Consider the following 19,423-nt stretch of genomic DNA (forward strand, 5'->3'; position numbering starts at 1 on the left):
GGTCAAGAGCCAGACATACCCCATCATAAGACATTTGGATGTGTTATCTATGTACTAATTGCTCCACCACAGAGAACTAAGATGGGACCTCAAAAGAAGGATGGGGATATATGTTGGATATGATTCTCCCATAATAATAAAGTACTTTGAGCCAACTATGGGTGATTATATTTGAGGCCAGGTACACGGATTATTTTAAGACCAGGAGGAGAAAAATAATAAAGCTGGTAAAAGAATGGTAAAAGAAATAAAATGGAATAAACCATCAATGTCTTGGCAAGATCCTCGGACTAAAGAATGTGAAATAGACGTCCAAAGATTATACATTTACAAAGCTAGCTAATCAACTACCAGACACATTTACTGATCCGAAAAAGAATGACTAATTCATATATAAACCAGCTTGTAAAGAACCAACGAATTTGATGTCCAAGAAGAGACACAGTCAAGTTGCTACAGTGTCTAGACAACGTATGAAACGTGGTAGACCAATAGGTTCCAAAAGATAAGAATCCTCGGAAACAAAAGAAAGGTGCAGAGAATGATAATCAAAATCCAAATCCGAGGTTACTAAGGAAACCATCCCAGACATGGAGATAAGGCCGGCCGGCTCTAAGGTACAGGTACCAAACAATGTAGCTTGGGACACCAAGCTGCAAAGTATTAAAGGTCCTGATAATAATGAATCTCAATCGATTATATCATGTCTGGAACATAATGGAACCAATAAGGAATGTTGACATAAGATGATTTATTTGCATACAAGGTAGCACTTGAATTTATGAATATAAGCGAGGATCATGAACCCACGTCAATATAAGAGTGCGCACTCGTAGAACAGATTGGATTGAATGGAAACGTGGGGTTAAATAGTTTAAAGAAGAATGGCGTATTTGACCATATGATTAAGACGCCATATGATGTTAAAACCAGTGGATATAAATGTGTCTTGTGAGGAATAGAAATCGTGAGATATGAAGCTGATGTTGCACAAAGATTCTCACAAAGACCAGTAATAGATTATGAGGAGACATACTCCCATGTGGTGGATGCAACTACTTTTAGATTTCTCATAAGTCTGGCTATATAAGAGAGAAAATTAGACTTGCAGCAAATTGATGTAGTGACTGCATATTTTTATGGTCCACTGGATAATGAAAGTACTAGAGGGTATTGAGCTGAAAGAACAGCAAGTTCTCGAGAACAATATTGATAATCATCAAAGTATATGATCTGAATATCCTAGGAACCTCTGGATACAATTTCACAAACAGTTGAATATTTCAAGAAAGAGTTTGAGATGAAAGATCTTGGAAAACAAAGTTTTGTTTGGGATTACAGCTTGAGTACATTAACAATGAAATCCTTGTGCATCAAATAGTATATAGAGAAAAAGGTACTCAAGAGATTTAATATGGACCAGTCTCACCCATTATCTAGTACATGGGCGTGAGATCACTTGTTTTGGACACTGATCCATTCAGTCCAAAGGTGGACGATAAAGAAATCCATTTAGTCCTGAGATGGACGATGCAGAAGTCTTGTTTTTGATACTGATCTGTTTGGTCCATAAGAAGGACGATGGAGAAGCCTTTAATTTTGGTTTATTTAATACTAACCAGTCCAAAGAGGGGTTATTTGGTTTTGTTGATTTGTTTTTCAGACAGGTTATGTTTTACGCATGGTGGTACACGCATATCACAGCAACATCATCCAAGATTTCGTGTGTGTATTTTAGGTCGATGACTCAATATGTTCGATCAGATTGTGGCATGGCCGATGGTAAAAAAAAACCAACTATCATGTTCGAGGACGAAGCATATTCTGTCCAAGATCTTCATAACTCACGGATTGCAGAAAATTGGAGAGGTCCAAGGGACTTTCAGTAATGTCCAAATCAGGGGGAGTAATGTGTGTTGTACTTTTTTTCTTTCACCATGGTTTTGTCCTAATTGGGTTTTCCTGGTAAGGTTTTAATGAGGCAACATTAAAGCATTACAAGCTCTAATGGTTATGCCATCCAAGGAGAGTGTTATGAACCAGATTGTGGATGGCTCTTAACCAAGAGATTATACCATCAGCGGCCCAAGAAAGAGAGAGTCGGCCAGCTTTTCCTTTTCCTTATGTCTTTTTTCCTAGTTGGATTATGATTTGTACTCTTTCCATTTATCTATGACGGTGTAATCTCCTATATAAGGAGCCTCTATGTTATGAATAAAGATAGATTTTTCTATTACTTTCACAACGAAGCTGACATAGTTTCATTGTAACCAAATAGTAGGCCTGAGATTTTTCGGCCTAAACGTTAGGTTCTTATGCGATAAATGATTTTTTGACCTAAAATATTTTTAAAAATAGAATCATCAAACAAATTATGTAACAAAAAAAAGTTTGTTTAAGAGTCAAAAATATTAATTTGATCATGAATATAAATTTTATTTTTTATACGATATTTTTTAAATAACTTTTGTATAAATTTACTATACGCAAGGCGCAAGTCTTATCCTAATTATTGTATTATCCCCACCACACACATTTTTAGGCTCACCAACACTTTTATTTTAATTATGTGTACAAGACAAAGAAAAATACAATCTATTTGTTTTCTGTTTTGAAAACTGAAAATTTTGTGAGTAATGAAAACTGTAAAATGGAACTTTTATTTTTTAATATTTTTACTTTTATTTTTAAATGAAAAAGGTATATTATTGAATTTATCCTCGCTGTTTTCTAGAATTTACAATCTATTACTAAACTATTTACCAGCTGAATTTTTTTTTTCCTTTTCACCTCAAATCATTTCTTCAATTTTCATCTTCTTCATCTTATAATATTTCTGAAAATATGATTGATCAAAAAAAGGAGAAGAAAAATAGCGATCTAACGAAAATGGATTATTAGGCCCCCATTAAAATCATTTTTTTATATAAAATATATGAGATTGACCCAACGAACTTCGTTATGACAATCGGAACAAAAAGTCAATTTATTGAAAAATGTCCATGACCCGACCCGATTGAAAATAGCCGCACCGACAAGTTCACGATAAAGACCCAAGTGGCTCTGCGGGCACAAGCTTCTATGAGGATTTTCAGTGAACCAGATAGCCTGACACGAGTAAGCTGACGTTATCCTTTGCTTGTATTATATACATCGTCGTTAAAGAATCACTGATCCGTAGCAGAAAGTCGAAAGCTTTGGACCTCTTTCTCTCTCTCTCTCTGGTAATTTTTTTTACTTCTTCTTCTTCTTCTTCTTCTCCCTTCGCTTGTTTAAGTGAGTTTTCAAGTAAAGATCGTTTGGATTTTGCTCTTGTATAGTGAAATCTAATTATATTCCTGCCGTATATGTTAACTTGGAGCTTTGTCCTTCCGACAAAAACAGAAACAGTTCTTTTTTTTGTCCAAAAACAGAAACAGTTCATGTTTTTTTTTTAAACAGTTCATGTTATAAGATCCAAACGGGTTTGACATTTTAGATTTCATTGTTTACTTTCCTAAGTGAAGTTATCTACATATCTTCTACTTTTAGTATCTAGTTACATAGCTTCTGGCTCACCTCGTAAACAATCCGCAAAGCATGTGTTATTAACCTAGATTAGACTTACGAGTCAAGCAAACTGTCATCAGTTCATGAAATGCAATTAATTCTAGAAGTCTCAGTTGTTAGTAGTCTTCAGAGCATCGTACTTCTTTAATTGTTTGCAGTTGGAGTCTTGATGTTTGCAATTAGAATCTTGCTCTGTTTTCTTGAGCATGAGGATTTGATATGCCCCTTCCAGGTCTGCCTTTAATACCACTTATGTGCAAAAAGTTTCGCATACTTTGTTTATAAACCATTTATTCTGATTATTGAACGCTTCTCTTGAACTTGTATGATTGTTTGTGGTTAATTATTGTCATATGTTTTCTAGTAACAAAATGATACCTTTGAATCATTTGAATTGTTCATGTTGAAAAAGGAATATCCCTTGTCTAGGCTTTATTTGTTCTGTTATTGTCTCATTCTTCTTTCAGTTACTAACTCTATCCCCTTGTGTTTCCAAATGCAGAACACACACAATCTCCCATGGCTGCATTTCCAACAGCAGAAGCGTGTGACAGCAACGCAGAGCTAATAGCAAACGGAGACCTACGCGCTCTCCACCCAATCTTCAACATCTACGGCCAAAGAAGATGCTTCTCAGGACCAATCGTGACACTCAAGGTATTTGAAGACAATGTCCTTGTCAGAAACCAACTAGAGACCAAAGGAGAAGGTCAAGTCTTAGTTATAGACGGTGGTGGAAGCAAGAGATGCGCGCTTGTTGGAGGAAACCTCGGACAGTTAGCTCAGAACAACGGGTGGGCAGGGATTGTGGTGAATGGATGCGTTAGAGATGTGGATGAGATCAATGACTGTGATGTCGGGGTTAGGGCATTGGGTTCTAACCCACTGAAGTCTAGTAAGAAAGGTCATGGTGAGAAGAATGTGCCGGTTTATATTGGAGGAACTTTGATTAGAGATGGAGAGTGGCTTTATGCTGATAGTGATGGTATCTTGATCTCCAAGACCGAACTCTCCGTTTGATTCAGAATGTTTTCATGATAGTGCTAAGAGAAAGAGAGTACTACTACAGCGGTTTCTTGGGACATGCTGGTTTATTTCAAATTTTTAATAATCGGTTTCATATTCTTAAAATTAAATCGTGTAACGCGCTTTGTGAACTTTGTAATACTGAAGATTTTTTTTTTTAAAATAATTTCTTATATTCGAAACGAGCTGAAACCTTCATTTATTTTGATACTTCTCTGTTTTTTGTATTTCTTTAATTTTGAAAAGACGTGAATCATGTCGTGGAAATGGTAAAGGAAAAGTTTATACAGAGGATCATTGGTTCGATAGTTTTTTTCTGATGTCTTGAAAATGATAAAACATGCTTTTAGACTAATAAAAAAGATTTGAAATATTTTTTTTCTGGACCATTTATCTTTACGAGACGGAGGGAACATATTCATAAAACTTATACTACCTACGTTTCCGAAAGTAAGATTTTGTAGAGATTTCACGCTTATTAAGAACATAATAAATGTTTACAGTTTAATTTATTATATATTTTTCTATAAATTTTCTAATTACTATCTACCAATTAAGTCTAATCAATTCAAATTTTTGTAATTAATGTTTCTCAAAAATATACAAAAATATTTTAAAATATAAAAAATCTATCTTTGTGAAACAAGAATAAAATCTAAAAAATCTTAATTTCGGGAACGGAGAGAGTATTTAGTAAAAATTAAGAGCTACACTCTAACGGAGCAAAAAATGTTGATTTAGAAAATTATGAATCTAGAGACAAAATAATGAAAATAAATTTACTTAGGCTGTGAGGGAAAAAGAAACGAAAAGATGAAGCTTATTGGTTCAGATTATATGATTTAGATTAACTGTATAAATCATTGTACTGGTTTTTGCTTATAGTGAGTTAGACAAACAGGTATGAATTAGACCGTGCCATTTGAATTTTAATCTAAAATTTGTAGAAATTTTGATATTTTGAAATTTCAATAGAAAATGGAATTTGAATGAATACATATCGTGGTGGACAACGACATTGTTGGAACTAAAAATCTTTTCCATTACCTAACCAAAATAAGATCAGATTTATTTGTCACGTTAATTTCGGTTTACTCATTTTTTTTCTCGACCAACACAAGTTGTACGGAATATTGGATGGAAAAACAACATATAAAATCGGTGTTTCCCAAGGCCAAGAGCCATGTAAATAGTAGTTATTTCAATATATGAAATTATGAATATACTAATACATTCAAGGCTAAGGCAAAAAAAAATTATTTATATTCGAATTTATATTCCGTCACAATAAATAAAAAAGGTGTATTTATGTTTTTTCACTATAAATAAAAGCAACATAAAAATTAGACAGACCACGGCACAAAAGTACCGTTTTTTTTCCGCAGCAAATGACTATTTTATTAATTCAAACTTGAGATGGTCTGAGAATAGAACAAAACAACGGTGCCGTTTAATTTGACTTTAATTTGACGTCTACGGACATTTCATATTTTCCTCTTGTATTGTTCTTTTCTCATTTACATGGTATCTATAATAGTCTATCGTCATATTAAATATATTTACTTTAAGCTAATTTTGTATCTATTGAATATTCAAAATGAAACGCTAACTATGTTTTACTGTTTGCTAAAAAACGTTACTCTATTGTCGTATCACACATGCATGTCGATGATGATAATTAGGTTTTTATTTTACAAGTTGAATGTTTAAATTTTAGGGAAATTGGAATAAATATAAGAAAAATAAAGCGTAGAGTTCAATATATATGTACATTCATGCGGGTATTTTACAATTTATAAATGTATTTTTGATATTACCATAAACATTTCAAATATCTGATTTACATTTTAATGTTATATATTGTGTAATTCTATAATCTTATTATTAAAATTTTTTATTCGACATTATTAATATATAACTATTTTTATATTTTTTGATTATTATTACATACTAATATATTCGAATTCATAATTCATAATATGACTTCAAAATAAAGTTTATCTAAACTATTACAATATATACTATTCTTGATATCTATTTAGTGAAAGATCAAATATATTCTTATTCAGTTACCAACTATTATGCCACTTTTTCATGATTATCATTGCCTCCTTATCAACCATAATTTTTCCGGTTACCTCTTATTCTGTAATCACAATTATCTCTTCCGTAAACACCATCAACTTCTCTATAACTACATTCATAACCGGAGTACTATCACTGTAGTCACCACGATCACCACCTAATTCGTAACCTCCGCTACATCTCTCGTTTCCACCATCACCAAATTTTCTGCAACTATCACAATCTAATGTGGTGATTGAAAATTTTGTGTCTATATTATTTGCTAATTCTAGACATACATAATTTGATAATTTTGTTAATATATACTAAGATGGAAGAGTTATGTTCACATGAACTAGTTATAATTTTGTTTTTACGTTGTTTGATAATATATTAGATACATATGATTGCCGGAAGAAACCTTATAGATGTCAAGTTAATAGACACAAATACATTTTCTAATATATAATTTTATTTGATAACTTGATGCTATTTACTTTGGTCCATTCCATTTATATTTTTAGAGTTTTTTTCATGACATTGTATTTTTTCCAAAACCACATTCATTATGTTGACAACTACCACGACCACCACTATAGCTATAGGAACCTTTGCTACAAGACCATCACTTATTTTGTACTTTTTCCATTTACCAGACGAAAAGCTATAAACCTCTATTTAAATGATAAAAATAAAAAATGAAAAGGCTGTTGTTTCATCTACTCTGTTGCATTCTATTTAATTGTATTTGATTTAGTTCTTCTTCCATAACATTGTCCATTTTTCCAAAATCATAGTCGCTATATCCGTCACCACCAACATCACCACTACACCATGTTAAATTATTCACCGTTTCTTTTGTATATACGACTTCCGCTTCTTCTGTAACACCACTACTATAGTAACCACGGTAGTCACCACCATCGCCATTGCGATAACCACTGCGATGATCACCACTGTCGTTTCTTTTCGTAACCACTCTCATTCTACCACATTAGTTTCCACTGTTGTTGTGGTCATTAGCACCACCATATATTTCTCTATCGCTATTTATTCTTTTCTAAAATTATCAGTCAGGTTAAAAAGAGACTAAACCAAGAAAAAAATAAATGCTATGACACTTTTTTGGCCAACAAATGTTCTTTTTTACGTCGAAAAGTCATTCTATTACTCAAATTTGAAGTGGTCTGGATAACCAAACCGGAATAGAACAACCAACAAAATGTAATTCCCTATGGAAAAATATAGCAGTCTTAGCTAAAAAGTCTAAAATTTGATTGCGCGCTCGTAGAACATAAATGATGTTATTGACACCTTTTTTATTATAAACTAGGCATGACACTTTACGCGCGGATTATCCGTCTATTTTTCTAATTTTCATTTCAAAATTATGTTGTATATATATATATATTTTTTAGTTGTAATGTATATGTAATTCAGGGTGGAACGGAATGATCAATTGATAAAAGAGAAGGTATGTAGATGACTTGATTTTTTTTGTGTGGATGAAGCTATATGTGGAATTGTGAAGCATTTTTATTGATCAATGCTGATGATATGTCTATTAGGTTTAGCAGTGAAGATATATTACAAGGAAATGTTGAATTGTATATTGAAATCTGAAGTTTAAATTTAGATATTTAGCTTTATTATACTCTCATCGTTTCATATTAAGTATCATTTTAGTTTTTTTTAATTTAGTTTCATTATAAATGTTGTTTTATATTTTCAAGAAAAATATTAAATGTTTTTTTTTCCAGTTTTTACCTTTACTTTTAGATCATTGATTAATAAAATCAAACAAAATAATGTATTAGATAGGGGTAGAAGGGAAATTTTAGTTATTTTCTTAGTTCGTGTGCAAAAACTTTAAATGAAACTTATAATGAAAAAGATGGAGTATTATATTTATTTTAGGTTATTATTTGGTGGTTGTATATATATATATCCGTATAAGATTATATGTTCTTAGATAATTGTGTCATATATGTTCTAATGTTTAATTCATATTTGTTTTAGGGGTTTTTCGGTGCTTCTTGCTGATTTGTACTAATATTGCTATTTTATTTTAGTCATGATATATATTTTGATGAGATTTTATAAATCTAAAATGACATTGCAACCATAGGTATTTATAGTGTAGAAAGTATATTGAGATAAATTTAATTTTAATAGTTCTCTTACATCTATTTTTCTTTTATTTATTTTAAATGTTTTTGTTTTTAGTTGGCAAGAAAAAAATAAATATGTTATTTTGATTCATAATTTTTTAAAGAACAGATAACTATTCTTCAAAGTAGTTTCATTCATGTTCTTCAAAATGGGTTCAATCTATACTATTTGCGAATTAATTTTTCGCATTCGAACTCTCATGTTAAAAGTTTGATTGGTTAATGTCGTTGTTAACCTTAATAAATTTTATTTATAATTTATTATATGATTTAAAACGAACTTTATATTAATAATTTTAGATTTATATGTTATATTAGATTATTTATTATAAATTAATATGATAAAATATCTAAATAAAAAATATTATTAAAAAGATAATTCTTATATATATATTGTGTTGTTATCTGAAAATAATATTTTTTGAATGTAAAAGTTAAAAATTAAAATTTTAAATAATTTTAAATTAAATATTTGTCAACAAAAAAAATTTTGTAAAGATATTTTCTATAATACTCTTCCAATATGTGAGTGTTGATAAGATTTTAACACAATATATATATTTTGATGAAAACTTTTGTCATATGCAAATAATTTAATATTTGATTTAAAATTTTTGTGAACCCAAATAATAATTTATCATGTTGGTTTTTGAATTATTAAAACATAAACTAATAAATATTCATAAACTGTATTTTTGTAACCCCCAACCGTTAATGGATGCATTGCCTAGTTTACCGAGAGTGTCTATCATTGGAATGGATACGCATCAAGCTCACCCGTCTAAACTGCAGTCATCACAATGTCTCCGACTAAAAGTAGAAGGTAATGAGACACTGCCGTCTCAGCTGCTTTCCTCCATTGCTCACACTAATCCTTCACTCTTGTTAGCTTAGCTTCCGTGTCTTTTGTGTTTGTTGTTTCTACTTTCTTCTCAATCTCACTTCTCAGGCTCTATCTATCCATCAAACTCCCTCACGTCTATTAAATCTGTATTAAGCTTCTTTAAATTGCCCATATTTTTCATTTTCTTGTGTCTTATTCATTACCCCTTTGTGCAAAATCTATGCTTCAACTTTCCTCATCTTAATAGCTTGTTTCTGCATACTCCAACCTCAGAATTCAATTGCCTTATCTCTTGCCACGCAAGAATTCATATGTTATTTCCAGAGTTTCCACTTCCACTGCTGATAATAAGTCATTTATGTTTATTCTTTCTTCCTCCAGCTATCTAACACGTTTCTCTAAGCGTTTAGAGTTTTGTATCACATAGTCAGTCTCAAAAATCATAACTTTCTTATGTATATATAGAACCAAAATTTTAGAGATTTTAGCCACATTACAACGTGATCGTGTGTAGAAGCTAACTTCAACCTCTACCAAGTTCTCTGTCCAAGAGCAACTAAAAAGGTAAGATATTTCAAAACTTTAAGTTGAAAACTTAGCCAGATACAATAGAGACAAACAGTAGTGCGTTACTGAAATTTAAACGTATATAATTATGGAGAAAAAGCTAAGACAGAGGTAAGTCAACTTCATGTGGTAGAGACATATAAAACCATGGGAAAGGAACACAAAGTAGACAGTTTCGCTTTTTTTTTACGAGGAAAGACATGAAATATGAGTTATGAGGAAGTTGATGTTTGACTAAAATCCTCATTTGTTTCGCCCTTTACGTTTCCACATAATGGCACCTCATCTTTTAGTGTTTTTCTTTCTCATCTTTTAGTTTTTATTCATTTTCTTAATTTCACTAATGATGTGACGATAAAAGGTAAATCTGTCTGCTAAGTGCGATAACTAAAAAATCACATAACAAAGAACAATCTTTAAGGTATCTCCTAGTTTATATTTTATAACAATTGTCGTCATGATTTACTTACTTATAGATCCAGCTATTGAGGTCACGCAAGATCAGTACTCTGTATAGATATTCTATCATTTCCAATCCTATATACTATCTACTGTAGAAAATAAATAAATGTTTCTGTCCTTTTTAGAACACAACCCAGCATCTGTCAAGCTTTTGAAGCATTGGATCCCTTTTTCTCAAGCTTCTGGTTTGCTCTCATTTTCAGATTTGGAAGCACACTGGACAACATATAGAGTCGTTGATTGTCATTTAGTTAGAATCAGAGCCAACTTTTTTATCTCTTTGAGTCAAAATTCTTGGAGTAGTTATATAATCTTGTTATGACTTGAGCGTCGGACAATCTTCTATGTTATCTTGAAAAATATTATGACCATTCGTTTGTTCTACATGTCATGTTGTTCCACCTTGCCACCTTGGTATACTTCGTTTATGCGCTTTGGGCCTACGGTCATAGCTAGCTCCCATATCATTTCTTGGCGATAGCCATCACCTTGATCATTTGTTCCTAAACGGTGTCGCCTGCTTCCTTTATAATCTGATAAACTTCCAAAGACCGTCCCAAAACTGATGTTAGTCAACCTACATCTTTAGCCATAATCTCATTTGCTCTCTAATAGTCAGAGTCATCGTCTTAAAAAAATTAGTGTTTTATTTTTTTTTTGAAAAATTCGAGTAGACCGTCTATTAGGCTTGAGCATTCGGGTATCTGATAGGGTTCGGATAGAATATTTTGGATTTCAGATATTTTGGATATAGGAAAATTGGTACCGTTCGGGTAATTATAAATATTGGTTCGGATCCGGTTCGATACTTGCTGGATTCAAATATTTTCGGATATATCCGAATGAACCAAAAAATCGGTTCTGGTTTGGATTGTCTTGATTTTATCCGATCATAACCGAAAAAAACTTGTTTCTGATCCGAGTTACCCGAACCATTTAGAATAAGACACAAATAAGAGAACTATGAAACCAAATAAAATAAATTTTAAATAAACTCCAAACAAACAACAAATCTAACATTCCCAAAAAAAAAACAATCCATCATTCCAACAAGCAAAGAAACTTAAAGAAAAGTTGAAGATTGAAACAAAATCCATGAGAAAATGCATAAAAAGAAGATCAACAATATCTGGTTTCTAATATCATCCTTTCTTCCATGTTGCTAAACACATTTCACCTACTTTATGTAACAGTAGTAAAATCACAGAAATTTTAAACATTGTCAAGGGGAATACATGTGAACCTATGTTTAATGCCTCAATGACATAAGAATGGAGTACTTTCGGTAGTTGTTCGGATCCCGGGTAACGTATGATCCGACCCGGTACCTGAAACATAAATAAAAGCATTCTCAATTGGATATTTCACCATATCTTGATCCGATCCAAAACCCGATATTGGATCGGTACCGATTCGGATCTTCGGATCCGGGAAATACGCCTAGACCTATAGTCTATGTCACCAAAACAATAATCTATCGTAAAATTTTAGTAACTTTAATGAAAAGTAGCATTATTAATTATAGATTGAATCCTTAGAGATAAGTACATATTTGTATAAATACAATGATAGAAACCACTAAATATAAGACACAATAATATAAATAAGATAAATAACAGCCTCTAGTGTTTCGTCCAGTTCAGGTTCAAAAGTGGAAGATTTTTTCTTTTTAATAGTTAGTAGGTCCAATGCATTTAAAATTCAAAACAGTTTAGGAATTCACACTGCACACTGCTCACTTACAGACAGCGACGAGGGAAAAAAAAATTTCCTTTTCCTATTTTAACATTTTTATTTTTACTTTGACAAAACATTTTATTATTTTTACTTTACCTTATTATATTAAATAATTCGTGTATTTATTACTTAGGGAACCTGATGCCACTTTGATTTGTTGGTGCGTGGTTCTTGTTCATCTCTTTCTCTCTCTAAGAAAATCTTTACTTCTGTCAAGATAACCATTTTTGAGATAATCAATCTTCTAAAGGTTTGTGTGTATTTTATTGATATTACTTTCTGTGTTTATTTGTTCATCTCTCTCCCTCTAAGAAAATCTTTTCTTCGGCCAAGAAAACCATTTTTGAGATAATCAAATCCTCTAAAGGTTTGTGTGTATCTTAATGATATTATTTTCTGTGTTTATTTCTTTTCACTTTTCTTCTATGTTTTTTGTATTGTATCAACGATTTACAACTTCTCCTTCTTACTTTCCTTTAAATCTTTCTTGATTTTCTTTCAAAGATCTAACCTTATATTCTTTAACAGGTTTGCATGTCTTTGTATATAAACCTCTGTAAGTTTTGGTATTGTATGATTCAAACAATCTTATGCTCATAGCATTATAGAAACCCTTTTGGTTTTTGTGTTGGTTCTTGGACTCTTAATTTTTCTTCCCAGATTCATTGTTAGATCTCATGTTTTAGTTATCTTTACATGTCTTTTCCATTCAAAAGTTTCTAGAAAAAAATCTCAATGATCTTTTGGTCTATGATAACAAGATGCTTGTTCAAATTCCTGTGTGGATTTTCTACTATCTTGATCTATCAGTCTCTTGTTATGTTATCTTGAGTTTCATCTGATTCCTTGCATACAATAACACTCAAACTGATGTCCTGGGAGAAAATTGAAAATTTCCAGAATAAAAAAATAACTCTTTGAACTGTTCATGCTTGTTATTTCCTTCACCAATATTTCAAAAAATTCACCCATTAATTCCTAATCTTCATTCTCTGTTTTCTGTCCTTCACATAAAATTATAATAATTTTCTTTTTCTAGTTAGATTATTCTCAAGTTTCTGGGTTTTACACTTTCCTCTTATGTGGTTTTCTACAAATTCAAAGAATTAAAAAAAAAACATTCCTTTTAACTCTTGCAGGTTTCATATGTTCTCACAAGTAACATTATAAGATCTGGTGTTATGTGGAATAGCAGGGAGGTGAATAGTAACACTGGAAGATTCAAATGTTCTTATCATCCACTGATGAAGGCTCTCCTAATAATCCATCATCTTCTTCCAGTTTCTTACATCTGACCAACTCTAGTCATGAGTTAGGTCAATCACATCTTTCCAGTTTCTCCATCAGGTAATCTTAAAGCTTCTTCCTCTTTTTTTTTTCTTAGATTTTGTTTAATGAAGAAGAAGTCAAAAAATAATTATTCACCATTGTTTTAGACCAATCTTAAGCTTTCTTGATGAGTCTGATCTTTTCTTCCCATCCATTCAATTTTTTAATGGGTCATATTCAAAACAATAAATTTTTTTTTTATCTTTCACCTTCTAGGATTTTGTGGAGCTTAAATGGTTTTGAGTGTTGACTATTTCTTTATTTTTCTCATATATTGGTTTTCTATGATCTTTTGGTCCATACCAAGTTGGTCTGAACGAGGCTGAGTATCATCATTGACACAAACTTTTCTTTGTTGTGTCTTGTCTCTCAGAAGTTTTTCTTCATAAAGTTTGTACGTTCTTTTGTCTGGTTGTTATACTGATAGAGAGTTGATAATTTGGTTTTTGCAGAGACTATGCATTTAGTTACCGGACCAAGAACATTCAGAAAAGCTGGCCTTTTTCCTCAACAAGTTTGCAACTTTGTTTGAAACATGGCGTAACTGATCCATTGCCACCAATGCAGCCTCTTGGCTCTGAAGCTAAGCCAAACGTAATCCCTGCTGAAGAGAGAAGCTGCAAGAGAAAGTTAAAAAAACTTGGCTCCAATCATGTATTAGCAGAGACTGAACAAGTCTTTTTGGCGAGTAGTTTGAAATGCAAAGTAGAAGTAGCTGTCGTCAACAAGAATCATAGATCAACAAAAGAAGCTGATGATTGTCTCTATGCACTTTCTGAATCCATGCCTTTGAGAACTTGTCCCATCTGCAAAACCTTCTCGTCTGCTTCCAACACCACTTTGAATGCACACATGGATCAGTGTCTGTCTGTTGACTCTGGCCAGCACCCAATGAGTAAGCCTAGGACTAAGCCACGGTTGAAAGTTAAAACGTTGGTTGATATTTACGCTACTGCAAAAGGGTGCACATTAGAAGATCTTGACAAGAGAAATGGAACAAAGTGGTCTGTGGTTTCGAGCTACTCTAGCCAGGTTGTCTCTGATAATACGCTCAAAGGGAAGAAGCGTGTTGGAAATGAAGACGATGCTGGCATTGGACCTGTTTACATCGATGCTAAGGGCCAAAAACTGCGGATTTTATCTGATTCACCAAGAAAGCATGTAGAAGATGTCAGTGAGAAGAAGCCTTCTAACGAATGTCAAGGGAAAAGACTTGGGGGAAAGAAACATTACAAGCATTGTAAAGTAGCTCCTCAAAGCAGAAAACTCACTGATCGTCAAGGCAATGCTTCTGAAGAATGTAGAGGCATGGAGAGATCAGAAACTCCAGGTCCAAGACAGCGGATCGTAACAAGAAGTTGTCTTTCAAGGAATGAAAATAAGAAAGGGAGGAGCATTTGTGATCAGGCATCTGAGAATGGGCATTCACTGTCAGGAGAGCCTCTTGTGTTAAGAGGTTCAAGTCATGCGAGTGTTGATTTATCCGAGACAGTTTCTAGCCCCTTGAGATGTTCAATGCATGTGGATAAGGTGTTTGCATCTTCTCCAAAGGGATTTTTGAAGTTAAAGAAAGCTCGGTTGGATCTCTCTGAGAATAAAGATGAAGATTCAGGGAGATGGGAGTCTGAAATGACTCAAGAACGTGAGCTGACACATTCTGATGATAATGAAGAAGCATATAAGGTGTTTCTAAGCTCGGATCCTTCAGTTAGTAGTGGTGAAGAGGATGATAATGAAGGCTGGGAAGTGACTGGTAATAACAAAGTAGATGATGATGATATGTTTTACAAAACGGATGGTGCAGATGCTGTGTTTGAAAGCTCATTCATGGAGGTTGATATCATTCCCATTCCAGGACCACCAGGTTCATTTCTACCGAGTCCTTGGGATATGGAAATTGATGCAACTGAAAATCATGTAAACTCTTCAGTTATCACAAGCCAGTTCCAATCTTCCCATGACCAGCTTGATCTCACTGACAGAAATTCGTCTGAATCACCTCTTTCAGCATTTTTAAACTTTGCAGCTCCTGAAACACAGACATTCAGAGACAATGAACAGTCATGCTGTTGCCAAAGGAAGGATAATGTTTTTGAAGATACAACATTTGGGAGACCAGCACCACAAATGAACCAGCAAGATTTGGATCTATTGAGTAAGTCTGTGTCCAAGACTCCTTCAGTTTCCAACCCGGTGTTGCGGCTAATGGGAAAGGATTTGATGGTTATTAACCAAAGAGAAGAGGCCTCACATGGAGATCCAAGTCTAATACCAACCTCACAGTTTCATGATCTCTCACAGTTTCATGATCTCTCTAAGACCAAACAAGTGTTTCCTCCTGTCCATCTTTTTCATGGTCCTTATGGTGCAAATAGTTTGCATTTGGACAGCACCACAAGCTCTCACAACATTCCATGAAAAATTATATCAAGACCTCTACTTATCTTTCCAAGCATCTACATTCCATGACAATTCTGTTCCTCTCCAGCAAACTTCATATGTTTGAAAGATTTTAAGAAGTTTTTTTATCAACCATTCAACCTCAAGATTTTGTGATGCTCTTATAATTAAAGATGTTGAGAAGAATGTCAAGAGGCTGCTCTGAAGAAAAGGTGATATAAAATCTCTATGAATCTACCTAGTACTACCTACATTCATTGGATACTCCACTAAGGTAAAGGAGACCCCACTTTTGTTCAAACTAGTTTATAAGGGGTGAAATATAAATTTGAAAGTTATCTTAATGTTATGTATACTGATTTTAAATAAAGTATGTATGAGTTAACATCATGAATCTTATTTCTATATAGATAGATATATTTATATATATGGTTGAAATCATGTGAGGTAGTCAAGATCATAGCCACCGTCATGACATACATTATGTATACGCAATTCATTTTCTTTATTATACACCTAATAAACTTCTGTTGAGTATAAAAAATGTCAACAAAAATTAGATGGAGAAATATTTTATGTACAACAACTAAAAAGCGAGTTGCTATTGGAAATTCATACCGGTTTATAATAGTTTATAAATCAACTTATGCATTTATATGCCTAGAATCTCATGTCAATACTGAAATAAACTTAGATCTTAGAGTTTCGAATATACTTGGTTATTCTGCAGCGGAAAGATAAACAAATCAAGTCGAGATTTAGAGCACTCCAAACGTTGTACCTCAACCGGTATCCACACGCACACAAACTAGATCGGAACGGGATGCTAGTGCCGTCGAGATCAAATCTCAAAACCTTGACAAACCTTTTGTCTTTTAGTATTAGGGTTTTATACGGTGGCTTCACCTTTTAAATAATAATCAATCCCCTAAAGCATATATATGCATACACGAGACACACCAACCCTAATAACAATTATTATGGGCAATGGGCTTTAAGCCTTACGTGTTATTCCAAATCCAATTTGGATTAAAGTATTATTATTTTATATTTATCTTATAAATATAAAACCACCAAAACCTTAATAATTTAATCTAATTAAACTCAATTATTCATCTAGTTTGTTTAGGTGTGTGATCCTATAGGATCATATAATATTAATAATGAATTCTCAATTCATAGATTATAAGCAATTTCTAGCAAAACATTATAACCACCTAATATTATATGATTGTCTAACTTTGACGTTACGATTTTAACAAGAGTAAGTCCAAATGATTTTAGTACATTCCCAACAATCTCCCACTTGTACTAGAATCATCTATTCTTATAACCCTTTTGTCTCTATATCTCGATCTCAGCATAAGACAAGAACTAGTGTCATCCTTATTAAGCTAGATCATGTTTATCGAACTTTGATTTATACTGATAAAAACAAACGACTGACATTCACCTCGTTTGAGCACGGCCATGCATTTCCCAGTATCAAATCTTCGATAGGCCAAGAGATATTTATCTCCCGTTATATGGGAGGGACAAATCCCATCTTGTTCCATCCATGCTCCTTACAAACTTCATAGAACACCTAATCAATGCCTTTATAATCACCAGCTTCGGCTGACGTTTGACAAGGTCAAAGTGAACTAATCCACAAGTAAAGAATCATGATGAACTCAGGTCTAAGGACTATACTCTATAGTCGTAATGAGAAACTCTTATGACACTCATATAACAATCTTGTAGAGTTCTCATAGCGGGTCAGTCCGATCATGTGTTCTCTAACACATATCCAGTGATTGGCTTCAATACCACATATTGAATGACTCCATGAAACTTAGTCATCAATCACCTCACATACTAGCCATTCATGGTTATTAATGTCTCACGTTAACAACCTTGACTAGGGACCTCAGTAATTTATAGCATCTTTCACTTATAGTTTCATGATCAAGTCACATACTTGATGACCTATAAGAATGTTATAAATTATTTTTGGAACATTTATTTAATCATCCAATAATCAAATAAATCTCAAACAATTTCATTAATTTGAAAACATAACCAATATATGTTAGTATGAACATTATATCATAAACATAAAGTCTCCCACTAAAATCAAGATCACATCTTAATATACTTAATACCTATGGCTGCAGTATGACTCTCATACTTAGGCCATGGAAGAGGCTTGGTCAATGGATCAACAACATATGCATCCATTGAGACTATGCTATGATGCTTTGCTTGGAACTCTTCCAACCCACCATTATCTATTAAGACGATTAAACCAACTTGTGATCAAAAATCATCTTTCTCAGTCTGAAAATTAGCATTTGTGTAACGACTTACAACAATCTCATCTATTCCTCCATAGACCAAGAATTTATCTTTAGTATTTCTCAAATACTTGAGGATATTCTTGACGATTGTCCAGTGACTTTCACATGGATCAGATTGGTATCGACTCGTCATGCTCAAAACATATGCAACATCTGGGCGAGTACAGATCATAGCATACATGATAGATCCTATAGAAGAAGCATATGGGATTTTACTCATGCGCTCTCGCTCATCTTGTATCGAAGGACATTGAATCTTGGTGAGAGTTATGCCATGAGACATTGGTAAGAAGCCTTTCATGGAATCGCGCATCTTGAATCTATGTAAGACCTTATCGATATAAACATCTTAACATAATCCAATAGTCTTATTTAATCTATCTCTATAGATCTTATTCCAATAATATATGCAGCTTCTCCCATGTCTTTCATTGAGAAACAACCTCCAAGCCAAGTCTTTACAGAATTAAGCATAGGATCGTCATTTCCAATGAGAAGTATGTCATCTACATACAACACTAAGAAGACAACTGCGCTCCCACTAGTCTTCTTGTAAACACAAGGTTCTTCTTCATTTCTAATGAAATCAAACTCTTTGATTACCTCATTAAAACGAAGATTCCAGCTCCGAGATGCTTGCTTCAAACCATAAATGGAACGTTGAATCTTGCATACTTTCCCAGCACTTCCAGGGACTGTGAAACCTTCAGGTTGTGTCATGTACACATCCTCTTCGAGATTTCCATTAAGGAAAACTGTTTTCACATCCATTTGCCAAATCTCATAATCATAATGAGCAGCAATTGCTAGGAGTATCCGAACAGACTTAAGCATTGCAACTGGTGAATAGGTTTCATCATATTCAATACCATGAATTTGTTTGTAACCTTTAGCCACCAATCTATCTTTGTATATCTGTATATTACCATCCATGT

General features: G+C 33.0%; 2 protein-coding genes across 6 annotated transcripts; both read left to right on the forward strand.

The window, feature by feature from the left end:
- The first annotated feature begins 2,982 nt into the window (after nt 1–2,982).
- Nucleotides 2,983–4,731, forward strand: LOC106429197 (putative 4-hydroxy-4-methyl-2-oxoglutarate aldolase 3). 3 transcript variants are annotated; one of them, XM_013869936.3, is made up of 2 exons: nt 2,983–3,224; nt 4,052–4,731. In XM_013869936.3, the coding sequence occupies exon 2, from the start codon at nt 4,069–4,071 to the stop codon at nt 4,567–4,569; it is 501 nt and encodes a 166-aa protein (XP_013725390.1). In that variant the 5' UTR covers nt 2,983–3,224; nt 4,052–4,068; the 3' UTR covers nt 4,570–4,731. The 3 variants fall into 3 exon arrangements, with proteins under 3 accessions (XP_013725390.1, XP_013725391.1, XP_022551666.1); XM_013869937.3 differs by having other exon boundaries at nt 3,016–3,223; nt 4,049–4,731; XM_022695945.2 differs by lacking the exon at nt 2,983–3,224 and adding an exon at nt 3,459–3,781.
- A 7,819-nt stretch (nt 4,732–12,550) lies between these two features.
- On the forward strand, nt 12,551–16,590 carry LOC106429165. Of its 3 annotated transcripts, none has more exons than XM_013869902.3 (3): nt 12,551–12,670; nt 13,560–13,767; nt 14,202–16,590. In XM_013869902.3, exons 2-3 carry the CDS (start codon nt 13,646–13,648, stop codon nt 16,165–16,167), a joined length of 2,088 nt encoding a protein of 695 aa, XP_013725356.1. In that variant the 5' UTR covers nt 12,551–12,670; nt 13,560–13,645; the 3' UTR covers nt 16,168–16,590. The 3 variants fall into 3 exon arrangements, with proteins under 3 accessions (XP_013725356.1, XP_013725357.1, XP_048603093.1); XM_013869903.3 differs by having other exon boundaries at nt 12,594–12,787; XM_048747136.1 differs by lacking the exon at nt 12,551–12,670 and adding an exon at nt 12,893–12,976.
- Nucleotides 16,591–19,423: the final 2,833 nt, after the last annotated feature.

The sequence above is a fragment of the Brassica napus genome, chromosome C2 (genome assembly GCF_020379485.1).
Source record: "Brassica napus cultivar Da-Ae chromosome C2, Da-Ae, whole genome shotgun sequence".
NCBI classification, from domain to species: Eukaryota; Viridiplantae; Streptophyta; class Magnoliopsida; order Brassicales; family Brassicaceae; genus Brassica; species Brassica napus.